Source organism: Lontra canadensis, unplaced genomic scaffold (genome assembly GCF_010015895.1).
Source record: "Lontra canadensis isolate GAN:19392208 unplaced genomic scaffold, GSC_riverotter_1.0 scaffold153, whole genome shotgun sequence".
Lineage (NCBI taxonomy): Eukaryota > Metazoa > Chordata > Mammalia > Carnivora > Mustelidae > Lontra > Lontra canadensis.
This window is the reverse complement of record NW_022631147.1, coordinates 676,984-693,974: the sequence shown is the minus strand read 5'-3', so window position 1 is coordinate 693,974 and position 16,991 is coordinate 676,984. Positions and strand designations below refer to the sequence as shown.

Genomic DNA, 16,991 nt, shown 5'->3' with positions numbered 1-16,991 from the left:
GTGGTGGGATGGCAGAAACATTCTTTTGGGGCTCAGGGGCCTAGAATGCCAATGAAAGATGTTTAGGAGAAACCAGCCCGGGCCCAGGGAGCCATCATCTTCCACAGAAGCAGAGCTGTAGGTGGTGAAGGCAGGCCCTCACGTCAAACCCTTCTCTTTCAGATCCAGATATGTGATCTGACAACCGAAGTATAATAAGGTCAAAGGTCTAAAGACAGAGGGACCCGGGGGAGAACTGTCGGCACCATCCTCTTGTTAACTGGTTGAGAAGAGCAAGGATGAGTGAGACAGACAGGGGTGGGTAGAGACTCCCAACTCGGGGTATTAGTGTTCATGAAGCCATCATGAGGCCTGCTCGCAGCTCCCTTGCATAAAACATTACACGTGAAAGAAAGCAGAAGAGTCAGTTTTTCTTTGTCCCTGTTCTCTCTTTTCCCCTCTTTTTCAAAAAAAATTTTTTTTAACCATTTTAGGAGAAAGCACCTGTTGTGATATTAGAATACTCAGCTCTCTAGTCCACTGGGAAGTTTCTTTCAATATGCTGAACTCCAAGGAGATTCCTGTTTAGTTCTCATGTCAAGGACAGAAGGAAAAAGGGCTCTCCACTCCATGTCCCTCTGTAAGGGCAGAACCACCAGCTTCCAGAGTTCTCCACTGCTGATGACGGGATGGCAGTTCTTCATGGAAACCTGGCCACTTACCCACCCTGGATATCAGGAGGATTAGTGTTGAGACAATACCCAAGGTAGAAAGGCAGAAGTCAGATGCCAGCTGTAGAGAGGCTGGTGGAATCACACTCGAAGGACCAACCAAGATAGGACAGAGTTTGTAGTGTTTGTTGGGTGCCAGGAAGTTTCTGGGTGCCTGTTCCTTACAGCTCCTCTTTCTCGGCTCCCGGGTTTACTCTAGCAGCACTGCCGGGCTGGCTGCTCCCCATGAAGCAGGGTCAGGATGACTCTTCCAACGCGTTGACCACCTGCTCCAGGATGTCGGGGCAGTGATCTGCTATCTGCTGGAGAATGGCATTGGCGAATTCCTGAAGCTCTGCATTGTCCCGTTCACCTTTCTCTAGCTCATTCTGAAGCTGAAAGGGAGAGGAAAGATGGATTTCAGATAAAATAAAGTGATGCTGTTTGCACTGGGCTAATGGTTATTGTTCACGAATAAGGAAATGGCATTTCCAACAACATGGGTGAACCTGGAGGGCATTATGTGAAGGGAAATAAGCCAGAAAGACAAATACTACATGGTATCACTTCCAAGTGGAATCCGGGGGAGTGGGGAAGAGTCACACTCACAGAAACACAAAGCACAATGGTAGCTACTGAGGCCTGGGGGAGTGGGGGAAATGGGGTGAGACTGGTAAAAGGGTACAAACTTTCAGTTATAATCTGAATAAGGTCTGAGGATCTAATGTGTAATATGATTATAGTTGATTAAATTGTACTGTATAATTAAACATGCTAAGAGAGGGGAGCCTGGGTGGCTCTGTCGGTTGAGTATCTGACTCTTGGTTTCGGCTCAGGTCATGATCTCAAGAGTCATGGGATCGAGCCCCGCATTGGGCTCTGCACCACTGAGCATGGAGCCTACTTGGGGTTCTCTCTCACCCTCTCCCTCTGCCCCTCCCCCATCTAAAAAATAAATTAATATGCTAAGAAAGTAAAACTGCAATGTTCTCATAAGGAAAAAAAAAGGAGTGATGTGAGATGACAGATGCATTACCTCCAGTGTGGGAATCTTCACCAATGTGTATCAAATCATGTTATACATTTATTATGTCCGTTTTATTTGTCAATTAAACCTTAATAAAGCTGAAAATGAAAAAAAGAAATGACCAAAAAAAGGACAGGCACTTTCTATGGGAAGTCTTCCTGCATCAGAGTTCCCAACCAGGAAAGGGTGTAAGTTAATATCGAGTGTTTGCTCAGGAAGGGGTGACTAGTCCAAGTCCCAAAGGCTTGTTAAGCCAGCACCAGTGCTCTCATGCTGGGGGGAACGTTCTCTCTAGTGTGTCACAATATCATACCCATCCCCAGCACGGGGGACAGGGGCACATGTGTGATCTCAGATCAGATCTTAATCTTGCACAATGGTCCTTTATCCTGGGGAAACTTGTATTTAAAAGACCTTCCCCGTTTGCTATAAACCACTTTTATTCAGTATGTCAGACGACCTGCGAATTTAGGCCTCTAATTTAGCTAAAGAGATTACTCGGAGCAACACATAAGATAGTCCTCTGTTTAGGAGTAAGTATAATTCTAACTTCCTATCGTTTCAAACGCTCTTTTGGACATTCCTTCAAGCAGTAAGCCAGCATTTGTCGAGGGCCTCCTGTGTGCTAGGTGCTGAAAGATGAACGCATTTGGTTCTTGCTCCGAGATCCATGCAGGTTAATGGAGGAGACAAACATATACACAGATAATTAATTACCGCAAGTGAGGCCCGTACGCGTGCTATAGGGGAAGACGTGAGAATGACTGCTATGTCCTGGAGGGGTCTGAGAAGACGCTACTACAGGTTGTATGTGATGTGGAGCCTGAGAGCGGAATAGGAGTCTGTAGGGAGATCAAACAAGAGGCTTTCAAGCAGATGAAAGAAATGCAGATGTGAGAGCTATAAAGGGGCTCTGCACAGACCTCGGGAAGACGGAACCTTTCAGTGTGGCTGGAGCGTAAGGTAAGGGCACTGCGCAAAGAATGACAGGCAATGAAGCTGAGAAGAGGCAGACAGGGGCTGGCCTGTGGATGGAAAGCTAAGGAGTTCAGATTTAATCTGGTTAAAAAACAAACAAAAAAGGAAGTCTAAGAGCTTTTAAACAGTGCAGTGACATGATCAGCTTCATGTTCTCAGAAGAGAACTGGGAAGATAAAAACAGTTAGACTGAGTGGAAGGAAGATTCAGTCAAGGGAGGTTACTGTGGCAAGCCCAGAGGCCCTGGGGCAGGGCCAGGGGACACGGAGGGCAACAGATGGGTAGGAGACTTCCCAAACGTAGGACTGATGGGTGGTGAAGTTCAGTGAGAGGGGAGGGAGGATCATTCTGATAGCTCTAGCTGGGGACATTAAATAAGACTGAAAATACAGGAGGCAGAGGTTTTTAGGAAAGCAGAGAGATTAAAAATTGAGTTCCAAATGTATTAAGGATGCAGGTTCTGGTTAGGCCCTTTGGGTCTCAATGTCAGCCGGCACGGTTTTCTCATTTATAAAATGGGGCAATAACATTCATAGGGTTGTTTTAAGGATTTAGTGGGATATTCATATAAAGTGCAGTACAATGCCTGACACAGAAAATATCTGACAAATGTTAGATGTTGTTGTAATTATTGCTAAGTTGGTTAAGATTACCTTGACAGAGCATGTTGATTAAAGAGCACACAGAACCAAGTTTTAACTGCACCGCTGACAGAATCTACGTGCCCTGAGCCAAGAATGAGAATGCTGCTGCTTCAAATATATCAAAGAGCTGGGAACAGATTTTGCAATCTTCTTTCTGTTAAATGTTGACTAAAACACCAGGACACGCAAGGACCGGACTGAGACTACACTAAGTCTTGACCCATCTCAAGGTCTGGCTGTGTCGTGTGAATGCGAGTCTCTGAAACGGGGAAACCAAGGAAAGTAGGTGCCATCTCAATCTAGCCGCACAGACGACAACCCGGAAAGACTGCTAGGTGAGGACGCGACGACTCTCAAATCTCTTGAACAGAACCAAAGTCAACCACGCAAAGTAATGGAGGAGGCTGTATGGCTGTTCTGCCTCAGTTTCCCATCTCGGTCCTTCCCAGGAATACCCCAGACATCTTTGGTTTATATTCAGAGCCAGGTGTCTGCACTCACTCTCTACAACTCACATGTTTATTTCCTATGAAATACCTTCCATTCCCATTTGGCTTCTGTTTGTTAAGTAGATAATCATGAAGTTTCTAATGGGTACATTTTAATTTATTATTTTTTCAGGTTTTTTTTTTTTTTTTCTAATTTAAAAAGTACTACAGGGGTGCCTGGGTGGCTCAGTGGGTTAAAGCCTCTGCCTTTGGCTCAGGTCATGATCTCAGGGTCCTAGGATCGAGCCCCACATCGGGCTCTCTGCTCAGCAGGGAGCCTGCTCCCGCCCCACCTCTGCCTGCCTCTCTGCCTACTTGTGATCTCTGTCAAATAAATAAATAAAATCTTAAAAAAAAAAGTACTACACAAACATTGTAGAAAATCTGGAAAACAAAAGCACCAGGAAAAAAAAGAACAACAATATTAGCATCAAGAGATAACCACTGCTACATATTTTGTTGTATATCCTTTGAGACATTGTTTTATTATATATACAGGTAATTTTAGAAACAAAATGGCAATGACCGTATATAGATTATTTGTGAACTGACTTTGTTTTCACCTAAAAATACACCACAAACACATTTCGAAACCAAATCCCAAAGGCTCTTTCAGAGCTTGGTAATTAATTCTAAATTTATCATATATATAACAGGAGCTAAGAAAATATTTGAAAGGAAAAAAATCATGTGTGGACTGGCTTATCAGATTATAAAACATACTGTAAAAAGCCACTAACTAGAAGAGTATTGTACTGATAAAATTAGATCACTGGGATTTAGAATATGAGCAGGAGTAATTTGAAGTCAATGAATTGTATTAGGTCAACTGGGCCTTGCTGTGGTTAGATTCCTGCTCATACCCTATATGAGCATAAATTTAAAATTACCTAAAGATCTAAATTTAAAAATTATGTTGCAAAGACATAGTCTTCTCATGCACATACAAAACATTCTCCAGGACAGATAATATGTAAGGCCTTAAAATGAACCTTAATAAATTTAAGACTGAGGTCACATCAAGCATGTATTCCAACCACAATGGTATGAAACTAGAAATCAGTTACAAAAAGAAAATAGAAATTCATAAATATTTGGAGATTAAACAACATGTGACTGAAAAATTGATGGGTCCAGAAAGAAATCAAAAGAGAGATCAAAAAAATACCTTGGGCTGGGGTGCCTGGGTGGCTCAGTGGGTTAAGCCTCTGTCTTCAGCTCAGGTCATGATCTCAGGGTCCTGGGATTGAGCCCCGCATTGGGCTCTCTGCTCAGCAGGAAGCCTGCTTCCCCACCCTCTCTCTGCCTGCCTCTCTGCCTACTTGTGATCTGTCTGGCAAATAAATAAATAAAGTTCATAAAAAAATACCTTGGGACAAATAAAAATGGAAATACAATATACCAAATATATGGGATACAGTAAAAGCATTTTTTAAAAAAAGATCTATTTATTTGGGAGAGAGGGGGAGGAGTGGCAGAGGGAGAGAGAAAGAATCTCAAGCAGACTCCCCACTGAGCATGGAGCCCAACGCAGGGTTCAGTCTCACAGCCCTGAGATCATGACCTGAGCCAAAGTCAAGAGTTGGACACTTAAGCTACTGAGCCACCCAGGCGCCCCTAACAGCATTCTTAAGAGGGAAACTCATAGATATTTACAGTAAGAAGCAAGAAATATCTTAACCTAACTTTATACCTCAAGGAACTGGAAAAAGCCCCAAGTTAGTAGAAGGAACAAAATAACAAAGATGAAAGTGGAAATAAATAAAATAGGGACTATAAAAAGACAACAGACAAGGATAATGAAACTACAAGCTGGTGTTTTGAAAAGATAAACAAAAGAGATAAACCTTTTAGCTTAACTTACCAAGAAAAAAAGCAAGAGAAGTCAAATAAAATCAGAAGTGAAAGAAGAGATGTTAACTTATACCAGAGAAATACAAAGAATCAAAAAAGACTACCATAAAAAATTATATGCCAACATATCAGACAGCCTAGTAGAAATGGATAAATTCTTAGAAAAACACAACCTACCAAAACTGCATCATGAAGAAAAAAAAAATCTGAACTGACTCTTAGCAAGGGAACGGAATCATTAATCATTAATCAACCTTTCAAAAAACAAAAAGTCCAAGACCGGATGACTTCTTTGGTGAATTCTACCAAACACATAAAGAAGAATGAATACCAATCCTTCTCAAACTCTTCCAAAAAGCAGAAGAGGAGGAACACTCCCGACTCATTTTATAAGACTGGCATTGCTCGCTCTGATACCAAAACTAGGAAAGGACACCACAAAGAAAGAAAATTGCAGGCCAATATCCCTGATAAACACAGATGCAAAGATCCTCAATGAAATACGAACAAGCTGAATTTAGTACTTCATTAAAAGGATCATACACCATGATCAAGTGGGATTTATTCCAAGGATGCAAGGATGCTTCAACATCTATAAATCAAAAATATGATACACCATAGTAACAAAATGAAGAATAAAAATCGTATGATCACCTCAACAGATGTAGAAAAAGCATCTGACAAAATTCAACATCCATTTATGATAACAACCCTCAACAAAGAGGGGACAAAGTGAATATACCTCAACAATAAAGGGAGAAAAGACAAAAGAACAAGTATTGGTATCGATGTATTATGAAAGTGATACTACAGCCTAATAACAGAAATGGGCAAAGGATATGAACAAAAAACTCACTGAAGAAATGCAAATGGTGAATAAGCACATAAAAATGCTCTTTCATTTGTAGTTAAAGAAATACAGATGAAATAAGGTAGGGTTTTGTTCCCCCATCACACTGGCAAAAGTTTCTGAAAGACTGTTATCAGGGGAAGTGGGTAGTCTTACACTACTGTGGGAATATAGTGGGCTATCTGGTCTCATCAACCAAATTTAAACGCAAATATCCGTTGACCAAATACTTCTACTTTTAAGAGATCGGAATTATTAAAAGTTGAATAGTTCTATAAATATACCACTAAGAAATTCAAGAATGTATACACAAGTTTGTTTGCCAAGACAATTTGCAAGAACAAAATTTTATTAACAGTCTCAGCAGCAAACAAGAGGTGAGAGAGATTGGTATGTTTGGAGATCGATCTATCTAAAGTATATGTAAAGAGAAATCCAAAACTGTTAAAAATAGGTAGTTTGAATGGATGGAAGGACTTCCAATCTTTACTACTTTTTTTTGTTTTTAAACTGAAATACAGCTGACACACACTATTACATTAGTTGCAGGTGTACAATATGGTGATTTAACAGACCTGTATGTTATGCTAAGCTCACCACACGTGTAGCTCCCGTCTGTCATAATACAACACTGTCACAATACCATTGACTATATTCTCTATGCTGTACCTTTTATCCTCACGGCTTATTCATTCCATAATTGGAAGCCTGTATTTCCTGCTTCCCTTCATCCATTTTGCCTAGCTGCCTACCCTCCTCCTCTGGCAACCACCAGCTCATTGTCTGTGTTTATGGGTCTGTTTATGTTTTTTTGTTCATTTGTTGTTTAGATTCCACACGTAAGTGAAATCATTTGTCTTTGTATTTGTCTTTCTCTGTCTGACTTACTTCACTTTGCATAATGCCCTCTAGATCTTTCCATGTTGTTGCAAGTGTCAAGAGCTCGTTCCTTTTTCATAGCTGTGTACTATTCCATTGTAGATATGTATACACATATATCTGTCTGTTTCTCTCACATATCACATCTTTATCCATTCCTCTACTGACAGTCACCTGGGTTGCTTCTATAATTTGGCTAGTGTGAATAATGTTGCAATAAACATAAGGGTACATACATCTTTTCTGATCAGTGTTTTAATTTTCTTTTGGTAAAAGTCCAGTAGTGGAATTACTGGATCATATGGTATTTCTACTTTTAATTTTTTGAGGAACTTCCAGTACTGTTTTAGATTCCCGCCAAGACTGCTCAAGGGTTTCCCTTTCCCCACATCCTCACCAACACTTGTTACTTCCCATCATTTTCATTCTAGCCATTCTGACAGGTGTGAGGTGATCTCATCATGTCATCATCATTTTGATCTGCATTTCTCTAATGATCAGTGACACTGAGCGTCTTCTCATATGTCTGCTGGCCGTCCGGATGTCTTCTTTGGAAAAATATCTGCTCAAGTCCTCTGCCCATATTTAATTGGATTATTTGGAGGGTTTTTTGGTGTTGAGTGGTATAAGTTCTTTATGTATTTTGAATATTAACCTCTTACTGGATGTATGGGTTGCAAATATTTTCTCCCACTTAGTAGGTTACCTTTTTGTTTTACTGATGGTTTCCTTCACCGTGCAAAAGCTTTTTATTGTGGTATAATCCTGATAGTTTATTTTTGCTTTTGTTTCCCTTGCCCAAGAAAACAAATCTAGAAAAATGTGGCCAAGGCAAATGGCAAAAATAAATTATTGCCTAGGTTTTCTCATGGGATTTTTATGGCTTCAGGTCTCACATTCAGGTCTTTATTTTTAATTTTTTTTTTAAAGATTTATTTATTTATTTGACACAGAGAGAGAGAGAGAGGTCACAAATAGGCAGAGCAGCAGGCAGAGAGGCAGGGGGAAGCAGGCTCCCCGCTGAGCAAAAAGCCTGATGTAGGCCTCAATCCCAGCACTCCGAGATCATGACCTGAGCTAAAGGCAGAGGCTTAACCCACTGAGCCATGCAGGTGCCCCTGTTTATTTATTTATTTTTAAAGATTTTATTTATTTATTTGAGAGAGAGAGAGAGCAAGAATTGGCGGTGGGAGGTAGGGTGGGGTGGGCAGAGGGAGAGAGAAGCAGACTCCCCACCAAGCAGGAAGCCTGATGTGTGGCTTGATCCCAGGTAACGACTGAGCCACCCAGGTGCCCCTCTCACGTTCAGGTCTTTAGTCCAGAGTCACAAAGTAGATTTTAATGGCTGCCTAGGGCTGGGGTGGGATGGGGTAGATGGAAGTGATGGCTAAGAAGCATGGATTTCTTTTTAGAATGATGAAAATGTTGAAAACTGGATGTGGTGATGGTGGTACAATTCTGAGAATGTATTAAACCTGTTAAATTGTGCACTTCAAACAGGTGAATTGTATGGTGTGTGAATTACAGCTCAATAGCACTGTTAAAAAAAAATACCAGTTGAGTACTCTCTTCAACGCACTACGTAGCAAATGCCCACAGACAGGTATAAAATGCTGCTGCCTTCAGTTTGGATGGAACAAAAGGAGAGAAGGAAGGGAAAAGCTTCTTGAGGAATATGACTGTTGATACGAGAGAACAGAAAAGAGCATCGCTCTAAATGGAGAAATATGAGCTCCCAAGGCATGGAGGAGGATGTGCACTTGGCTGTTCATGGGAGGTCAGGAATACAGGAATTACTGGGTCTTGACAGAAGCAATACCAGTCCTTGAGGGTGACAAAAGGACCCTTGGGCTGGCTAGGCCTGGGCATTATCCCTCAGAGGGCCCTTGCTCTGTTCAGTGGTTCCGTGAAAACACAACTAGGGCACTGCGTTCCATTTCACACACCTCATTACCCGAAAAAATGGAGACAAACTGGACTAAGTTCAAAGGCAAATGGCAGGCATGACGAAGAAGCTGAAAGGATCATTTTATGAGGCAGGATTAGAAGAACGAAGCAGTAGGCCTGAACTAACTGAACGCTAAGGGGAGGGAACGTGATTACGACCTACAAATGTCAGGAGGGTGTACACGAGAAGCAGAAGGACTGATTTAGCCCTGGAAGAGGAATTAGAACTAGAAGTGATAGAAAAAGATCAGGGGGAAAAACCAGAGGCACACTGTAAGACTATGCTTTTTCCAAAGGCTAATGAATGGTTTGTCGGGAAAAGGTGTTTAAAAAGAGAGGCGATCAGAAGAATCACAAAGTTTAGAGAAGGAAGTGTTCCTTCATTAGCTGAAGTTGCTTTCCATCTGGTGGGGCTTTCTCTGTTCTCCAGGGATTATGCATGGTTTGTGTTCTATCTGCAAGCAATATCAGAGGTGGGCACGGCTGAGCAGAGAGAGCTCACTGGCACTTGAGCCAATATATGCTAACATTTCCTGTCTTGAAAAAAATCTCGAAGATCAACTTTTCTTATAAAACTGAAATTACATTTAAAATGAGGATTTTTATTTTGACTTCGAAAATGCAAAGTTTTTTCATTCGGAAGTCAAAGGAGTACAGGAATGTGTGAAAGAAAAAAAAAAGAGCACTTAGTAAAGAAAGGCCATGTGAAGTTATCAAACTAAAAACGTAGATGTGTTACACAGCACAGGTGTAAAAACAAATCTTGGAATGTATTTGTACCTTGTTATTTTAAAATATTTCTTTAGCATGTGCATCACATGTTTAAAAAAAAGAAGTTTTTGTATGGTTACCAGTATGCAGCGTGTCCTATGGTTAAATTGGGAAAAGTGTGTTCTAGCTTCTGAAGTGTCAGTTACCAGATTTCACCCAAGACATTCTTGTTCCCTCTACCCCTTGCCCACTGCCCATGCCCTGCCCCCATGCCTGCCTACTCAACTCTCACCTTCTCCCCAAAGAAAGGCCACTTCAGACTTAACATCAGAAAGGAATTTCCCCAGAAGTACAAACATGTAATATTTGGGATTCAATGAAAATGCTTATTATATCCTAGCTGCAATGAATTAAATCCTTTTCTCTCCCTCTTTCCCTTCCTTGTTAAAGCTACCTATCCAAACTTACTGGATATAAGGCTGAGTAATCCAACAAGATCTTCCACTTCCTATTCTCTACTTTCTAATATTGGCAGGCTAATTCCACCACTGCAAGTACTGCAGTGAAAATACTGTCTTCTTGGTTTACATTCTTAAAAACACCATAATTATATGTAGCACGTAAGTTTACACAGTGCCCTCTCTAGATGGAAAGATACAATTTTCTGTGTATGTATTGAAAGCTTCGCACCTAAAGCAAACAACAAACTTAAAAACTTACTTCCAAAGTAAAATAACTTCCACTAAACTGCCAAACAGATTTGTTCCTGTGAATTCTGCAAGCTCTTTCTAGAACTTAAGTATTAAATCCCTTATCTCAGCACCCTCGTTTCCTCCATATACAAAATCTCTACTACAAAATCTTCCTCAAGTCTCTCAGGCACCTCAAGATTTAGTGGAAAAGCCCCTATCTACTAAGCCTTAATTTAACTAAGATACTCTGGAAGAAGGGATTATTGGAATAATAAATGAACAGATATGCACAGTGGAGAAAATACAAAGTAATATGCTTTGCTCAAAGAAATAGGGATTTGAACATGTGGATTAGGGATGACCGGGAGGGCAGCAAGTCTTGCTGCTCCAAACACCCTGAATGTGAGTTCTGGTGCCATGAGTGACAAAGGGCACAGCACTCGTGATGGCTCAGTACTATTCACTGTGTAAGCAACCAGTGAGTCTGAAGAAATTGTTACTAAAGTAATCCAGACATGAAACACACTACCTCAAAATAACTTCACAACACTCCTTGCTCCTAATTTCTTCTCCAGGCTAACTTGAGCCACCCTTCCATGTCCCTGTCCCTTTAATTCATTCTGTGCCTCCAATCTCTCCTACCCCCGGGGACTCTCTCCATGGTTTCTGAAGGCACTCTCTGCCGAAACAACCTTTCAAATCTGCTTCTCTCACAAGCTAGTACCAATTTTCCTCTTTCTTTCACTATCAAACATCTCAAAGGAACGGTTTACATTTGCTACCTCTGTTTCCCATTTTCCTCTTTAGCATCTGAGAATTTACATTTTGCTGTTTACTGAAACTGCTCTCTCAAAAGGTTACTAAGCTAAGCCTGCTCCCCTGAAAATTGTAAAACATCATTTAGAGAAATAAAAGGTATCTTAAATGGAGGAATACATGATGACCATGGATCGTCAGACTCAGTAGCGTAAAGTGTTAATTATGCCCAAACTAATCCACAGAATCAATGCAGGACCAGTAAGAACTTTGGCTGGTGGATGCACGCATGCGTGTAAAGTGACAGGAACAGCCAAAGCAATCTCAAAGAACAATCATGAAGAAAAGTATTACTAGGAAGCTATAGTTATGAACATCATTTACTACTGGCATAAGAACAGGCATATAGACCAATGGAAGAGAGAAGGGAATCCAGAAAAATAGCCCAAACCTGGGAATAGCCCAAATGTCCATCAACAACTAGGTGATAAATTGTGGTATAGTCATTCATACAATGGAGTATCATACAGCAATGAGAATGAACGAAATATACCTATGTATATCATAACTGACACATTTCATAAACATGACGTTGAATGAAAGAAGCAAGACGCAAAAGAGTTCACGTTGTTTGATTCCAGGTATAAACAGTTAAAAAAACAGGCAAAACTGATCTCCAGTATTAGAAGTCAGGTCACCCATGGAGGGCAGAGTAGTGGCAAGACAAGAGGCTTCTGAGGTGCTGGGGAATTTTCTGCTTCCTGTTCCAAAGGCTCATTACATGAGTGTTAAAAATTTGTTGAGTTGCATTTTTTCATCGGTGTATTTTTTTGTGTGTGCATGTTATAAAGAAACCCAAAACCCAAAACCGAACCTCTAGGATTCCTGAACAGCATAATCCAATGGCTTTAACTGTCTTCAACCTACTTGAACTCCTCTGGGCTATTTGTTCTGATAACATCTCCTTCTAAAATCTCTCTGCCTCTTGACTTTCTGGCTCTCTTTGGCCTGTCCTTGTCTTTCTTCTCTTTCCTACTCCTGTTCCTCTTCTGCTTCGTCCCACACATGCAGGGGCTTCCTGGGCTCCAGCCGGGGGGAGGCATTCCTCTGTTCTTCCTCTTTTGTCCTCTGCTGGGGTAACACTGTCTATCTTTAGCTTTATAAAGCAGTAATAAAAATAGCAAGTAACTTAAGGGACATTTATTATGGTCCAGGCATTATTCTAAGTGCTTTAGTGCATTAATACATTTAATCTACTTTCTTTGCAAATTTAATTATTTCTTTTGAGGGGGATTTTTGTGGGGTTTGAATAACTTTTAGCATAGAAAATTTCACACACATACAAAAGAAAATAGTAAAATAACCCATATGTGACCTAAACTTAAGGATTATCAAGGTATGTCAATATAATTCTAACTCCCTTCTCTCTCTGGAGCTCGACCCACATTTTTCAAATGCTTAATAAACACTTTTTTGTGAATGTTCCACTTACACATCAACTCATACCATTCATACTGTTTAATAAACTGTTGTTTTCACTTAATTACTACTACAAATAGTTTTTCACGTGATTAAATATTCTTCTAAAACGTAATTTTTAAATGGGTCACATTGTAATCCATTTTATGGACGTATCATAATTTAAATAATTCCATTATTAGAAATTTAGTTTGTTTTCAATATTTCATTACTACAAATAGTAACATGTTGTTTGCTAGTACATAAATCTTTGCATATTTATGATCATTTTCTCAAAATTTCTGGGTCAAAGTGTATATACCTCTTTAAGCTTCTGACATGTTACCAAACTATTCCTGAAGAGCTGTACTAGTTTTCAGATTCTAGGCAATGAATAAGGGTGCTCATTATCCCACCTACCCAATATACTGGGGCCACATACACACACCCCAACCTTGCTGATATGATGGGGCTATTTTCATTTGTAGTTCTTTGTAATTCTTTTCATTTGTAGTGATGCCAAAACTGAGACCAAACATTTATAAGTATATTTACTGGCCATTTCTTAATCTGGGAAATTCCTGTTAATGGCCTTTCCAGGCTATGTTTCTTTCTTTCTTCTTTTTTTTAAGATTTTATTTATTTATTTGATAGAGATCACAAGTAGGCAGAGAAGCAGGCAGAGAGAGAGGAGGAAACAGGCTCCCTGCTGAGCAGAGAGCCCAATGTGGGGCTCGATCCCAGGACCTTGAGACCATGAACCAAGCCAAAAGCAGAGGCTTTAACCCACTGAGCCACCCAGGCGCCCCAGGCTGTGTTTCTTATGATTTAGTTTCTTTGCTGATCTCCTGGTCACAGCCCTAACGTAAGCTCTCTCATTCTAGTATCTTTTGCTTATTGTAATATATTATATATATACATATATGTATATCTTTATATATACATATACACACACACACACATATATATATAATATTTTTTATATAGATTTTATTTGAGAGAGGGAGAGAGCACGAGAGGGGAAGAGAGGGAGAAGCAGACTCCCCACTGAGCAAGGAGCCTAATGCAGTACTCATCCCATGACTCTGAGATCATGACCTGACCTAAGCCAAAGACAGACGCTTAACCGACTGAGCCAACCCAGGCGCCCCTTGCTTACTGTAATAGCTTCATAAGCAGATTAGTCTTGGCTTGTGAGAACACTCTTCCTAAAAACAGGCTGGCTTAGATTCTCGCCTCCTCCTCCAGTATCTTAAATGATTTCCTACTTACAAAACAGAGTCCAATCTGACCCCATCTTACCTTCCCAAATTCACCTCCTGGGATAGCCCTGCCAAATGCATACAGCCTCCTGGTACATGCCCTCATCTTTGCTTTTATTTTGACGTGTTTCCCTCATCCTAGAATGCAGACAACCTTCCCTCCTACACACCCATGTTCCCTGTTATTCCCCCTTCACGACTGAGCGCAATAGGCTCTTCTCTCTGTGAAGCCTTCTCTGTTCAGAGGTAACTATTGCTAAAGTATTAATTTGGTCTCATGTTTCAACAGTTGGCTATTTGTTTAATTCCCCAACTCTTCTTCAAATTCCTTGACAGGTTTTTACATCCAATACTGCCTAGCAAAAATATCCTGCCCGAAGCTGGTGACTGAGGGAAAACACTGGTAACTCTCCAAAGAGCTTTTTAAGATAAAATGTGAAGCATCTCAAAAACAAGACGATGTGATGATGCAGACCTTACAGCGGGGCACGTAAACTGTACACAGTGGCATCTCACTTGGTTTAAAGTTCTCAGAAAATGGAATATGGGCCAAGTAAAGGATACTAAGGTGGTCTCTGGCCAGAGTTTTCTGGCTTTGTCTGCTGAATGTTATTATAATGTATTCTGTTCTTAGTAGCTATTCCAGCCCTCCCTGAACTCAGAGTAGTAATATGATTTCTAGAGGGACTCGAGCCAAGAATCACAAATGCAAAAGTTACTCACTCTGAGTGCTCGAAGCAACACACACTGGAAGTGTGTGAACATAAGGGGAGGAGAGAATGCTTCAGCCGCCATCACTGCTCTGGAGACGAGCGGACAGGGAAGCTCAGAAAGAAACGGAGGTATTTCAGAGACGATGTTCTATAGCATCACACCCATCCAAAATCATTGTTATAAAAGGCTGGCAGTAAGGGGAAACAAACCGAGTTCCCTTCCTGCTTTCAATGCTAGGATGGTTGTCTGTCAGAGAACAGAGCTGAGGGTGTGAAGAATAAGGAACATAGCTGGGCTGAATGGACGACGAGAACTGCAGCAGAGGGATGGGCTGACTGGTTCAGGGAAATTGCCCCAGAACATTCACTGCCCAGCACAGGTCATGATTTCAGAATAGCTACTATATCTCTTCATAGCCAAGTAAAGGCACAGGGAGAGCTAAGAGAAATTCACAAAATTAGGCAGTCTTAAAGGAGAGAAAATAGATTTCAAGGTAAAGAGCTCTATTCACAGTCACAGTCGGCGGTGGGGGGGGGGATGAAAGAAGAGGGTGGATGGATGCATATGAAGAAGGGATATGGTTACAAGAGATGTAACTGAATGAATTCAGTTGTGGTTGGCCGTGACTCAGATTAATTCCTTTCTGAGGATGGTTTTGCGGTGGGCAGGAAATTATACAGAGATGCTCAGTTTGGTCGAAGCAGACAAGAATCTGAACTTGAGGTTTTTAACAGCTAGGTCCCAGGATGCATAGGCCATGAGGTCTGAGGTGGTAACTGGCATGATAATTGGAGCCTTTTGGAGGTGACGGATCAAGATGAAATGGTTTTCTACCCCAGCCAGACCCGGGCTAGCGCCCCCCAGCCCCAATTAGCTGGCTGTTCAACCACATCTGCTTAGGAGTTTGAAGACATGAAAGAACTTCTGAGTTTGGATTTTCGAAAAACTAGAATAAAATAAAATGCCTTTTGCCACAATACCTGTTAATAAAACATAAAGTACATGTGGTCAGAGGGATCTGAGCACATGGTGGGTATTGCTTGTCTGGTCATTTACTTTTTGGCAGGTTTTTTCAGGCCACTGTTTCACTCTGTAGGGTTCCTCTAGCATTTAGCACCAGGGAGAATTAAAGTTACTTTTGAAGTTTCTGTCCTATGATTATTTCCCACAGATTAAGACTAACCCCAAAATTCTTTCTTCCTCGGTATTTTCAAGTCTGAGCTTGTAGGTTGAATCTCCTATAGTTTTTTTTCCTGAGGTCTCCATCTGCCCCAGTTGCTTGGCATGTGGAGCCTGAAGCAACAGCCACCATGGCTTTGGGCTCTGTGCAATGCTGAGTGGAAGTGGTCACGATCATGAGGTTGCTATGGGGCCTTCTTCTCCCTAACTTGTAATGAGCTCCTTTGTCAGGCAATGTCTGATTTTATTCTCGTAAGAAGGAAAGGCCAGGGGCACCTTGGTGACTCAGTTGGATGGTGGCCGATTCTTGATTTTGGCTGGGGTCATGGTCTCGGGGTCTCAGAGTCATGGGATTGAGCCTGGCATCGGGCTCCATGCTCAGCATGAATCTGCTTGTCCCTTTCCCTCCCACTCTGTCCCCCACTACTGCCTTGTGCTCTCTCGCATTTTCTCAAATAAGTAAATAAATAAAAAAATAAAATCTTAAAAAAAAAAAAAGGAAGGAAAGGCTATTTGTTGCTTTAGGCCAACAGTAAGTAATATGTTGCTGCTCCTCCATGATGAATCTTAAACAAAATGGCGTAATAAAAACAAGAGTTTAGCTCCATTCCACTAAGGGGGCCTGTATATACATGATCCACACTCAAAATTCCACTGCTGAGGGGCGCCTGAGTGGCTCAGTGGGTTAAGCCGCTGCCTTCGGCTCAGGTCATGATCTCAGGGTCCTGGGATCGAGCCCCGCATCGGGCTCTCTGCTCAGCAGGAAGCCTGCTTCCCTTCCTCTCTCTCTGCCTGCCTCTCTGCCTACTTGTGATCTCTCTCTGTCAAATAAATAAAAATAAAATCTTAAAAAAAAAAAAAAT

General features: G+C 41.2%; 1 protein-coding gene across 5 annotated transcripts in view; it reads right to left on the bottom strand.

Moving 5' to 3' along the window:
• Positions 1–454: 454 nt before the first annotated feature.
• Positions 455–16,991, bottom strand: part of ERC1 (ELKS/RAB6-interacting/CAST family member 1) — a 563,354-nt gene continuing 546,817 nt past the window's right edge. For all 5 annotated transcript variants that reach the window (XM_032844415.1, XM_032844410.1, XM_032844412.1 and 2 more), the window contains one exon: positions 455–1,084. In XM_032844415.1, coding sequence (XP_032700306.1) covers positions 947–1,084 — 138 coding nt within the window. In that variant the 3' untranslated portion in view covers positions 455–946. The remainder of the gene's footprint in view (positions 1,085–16,991) is intronic.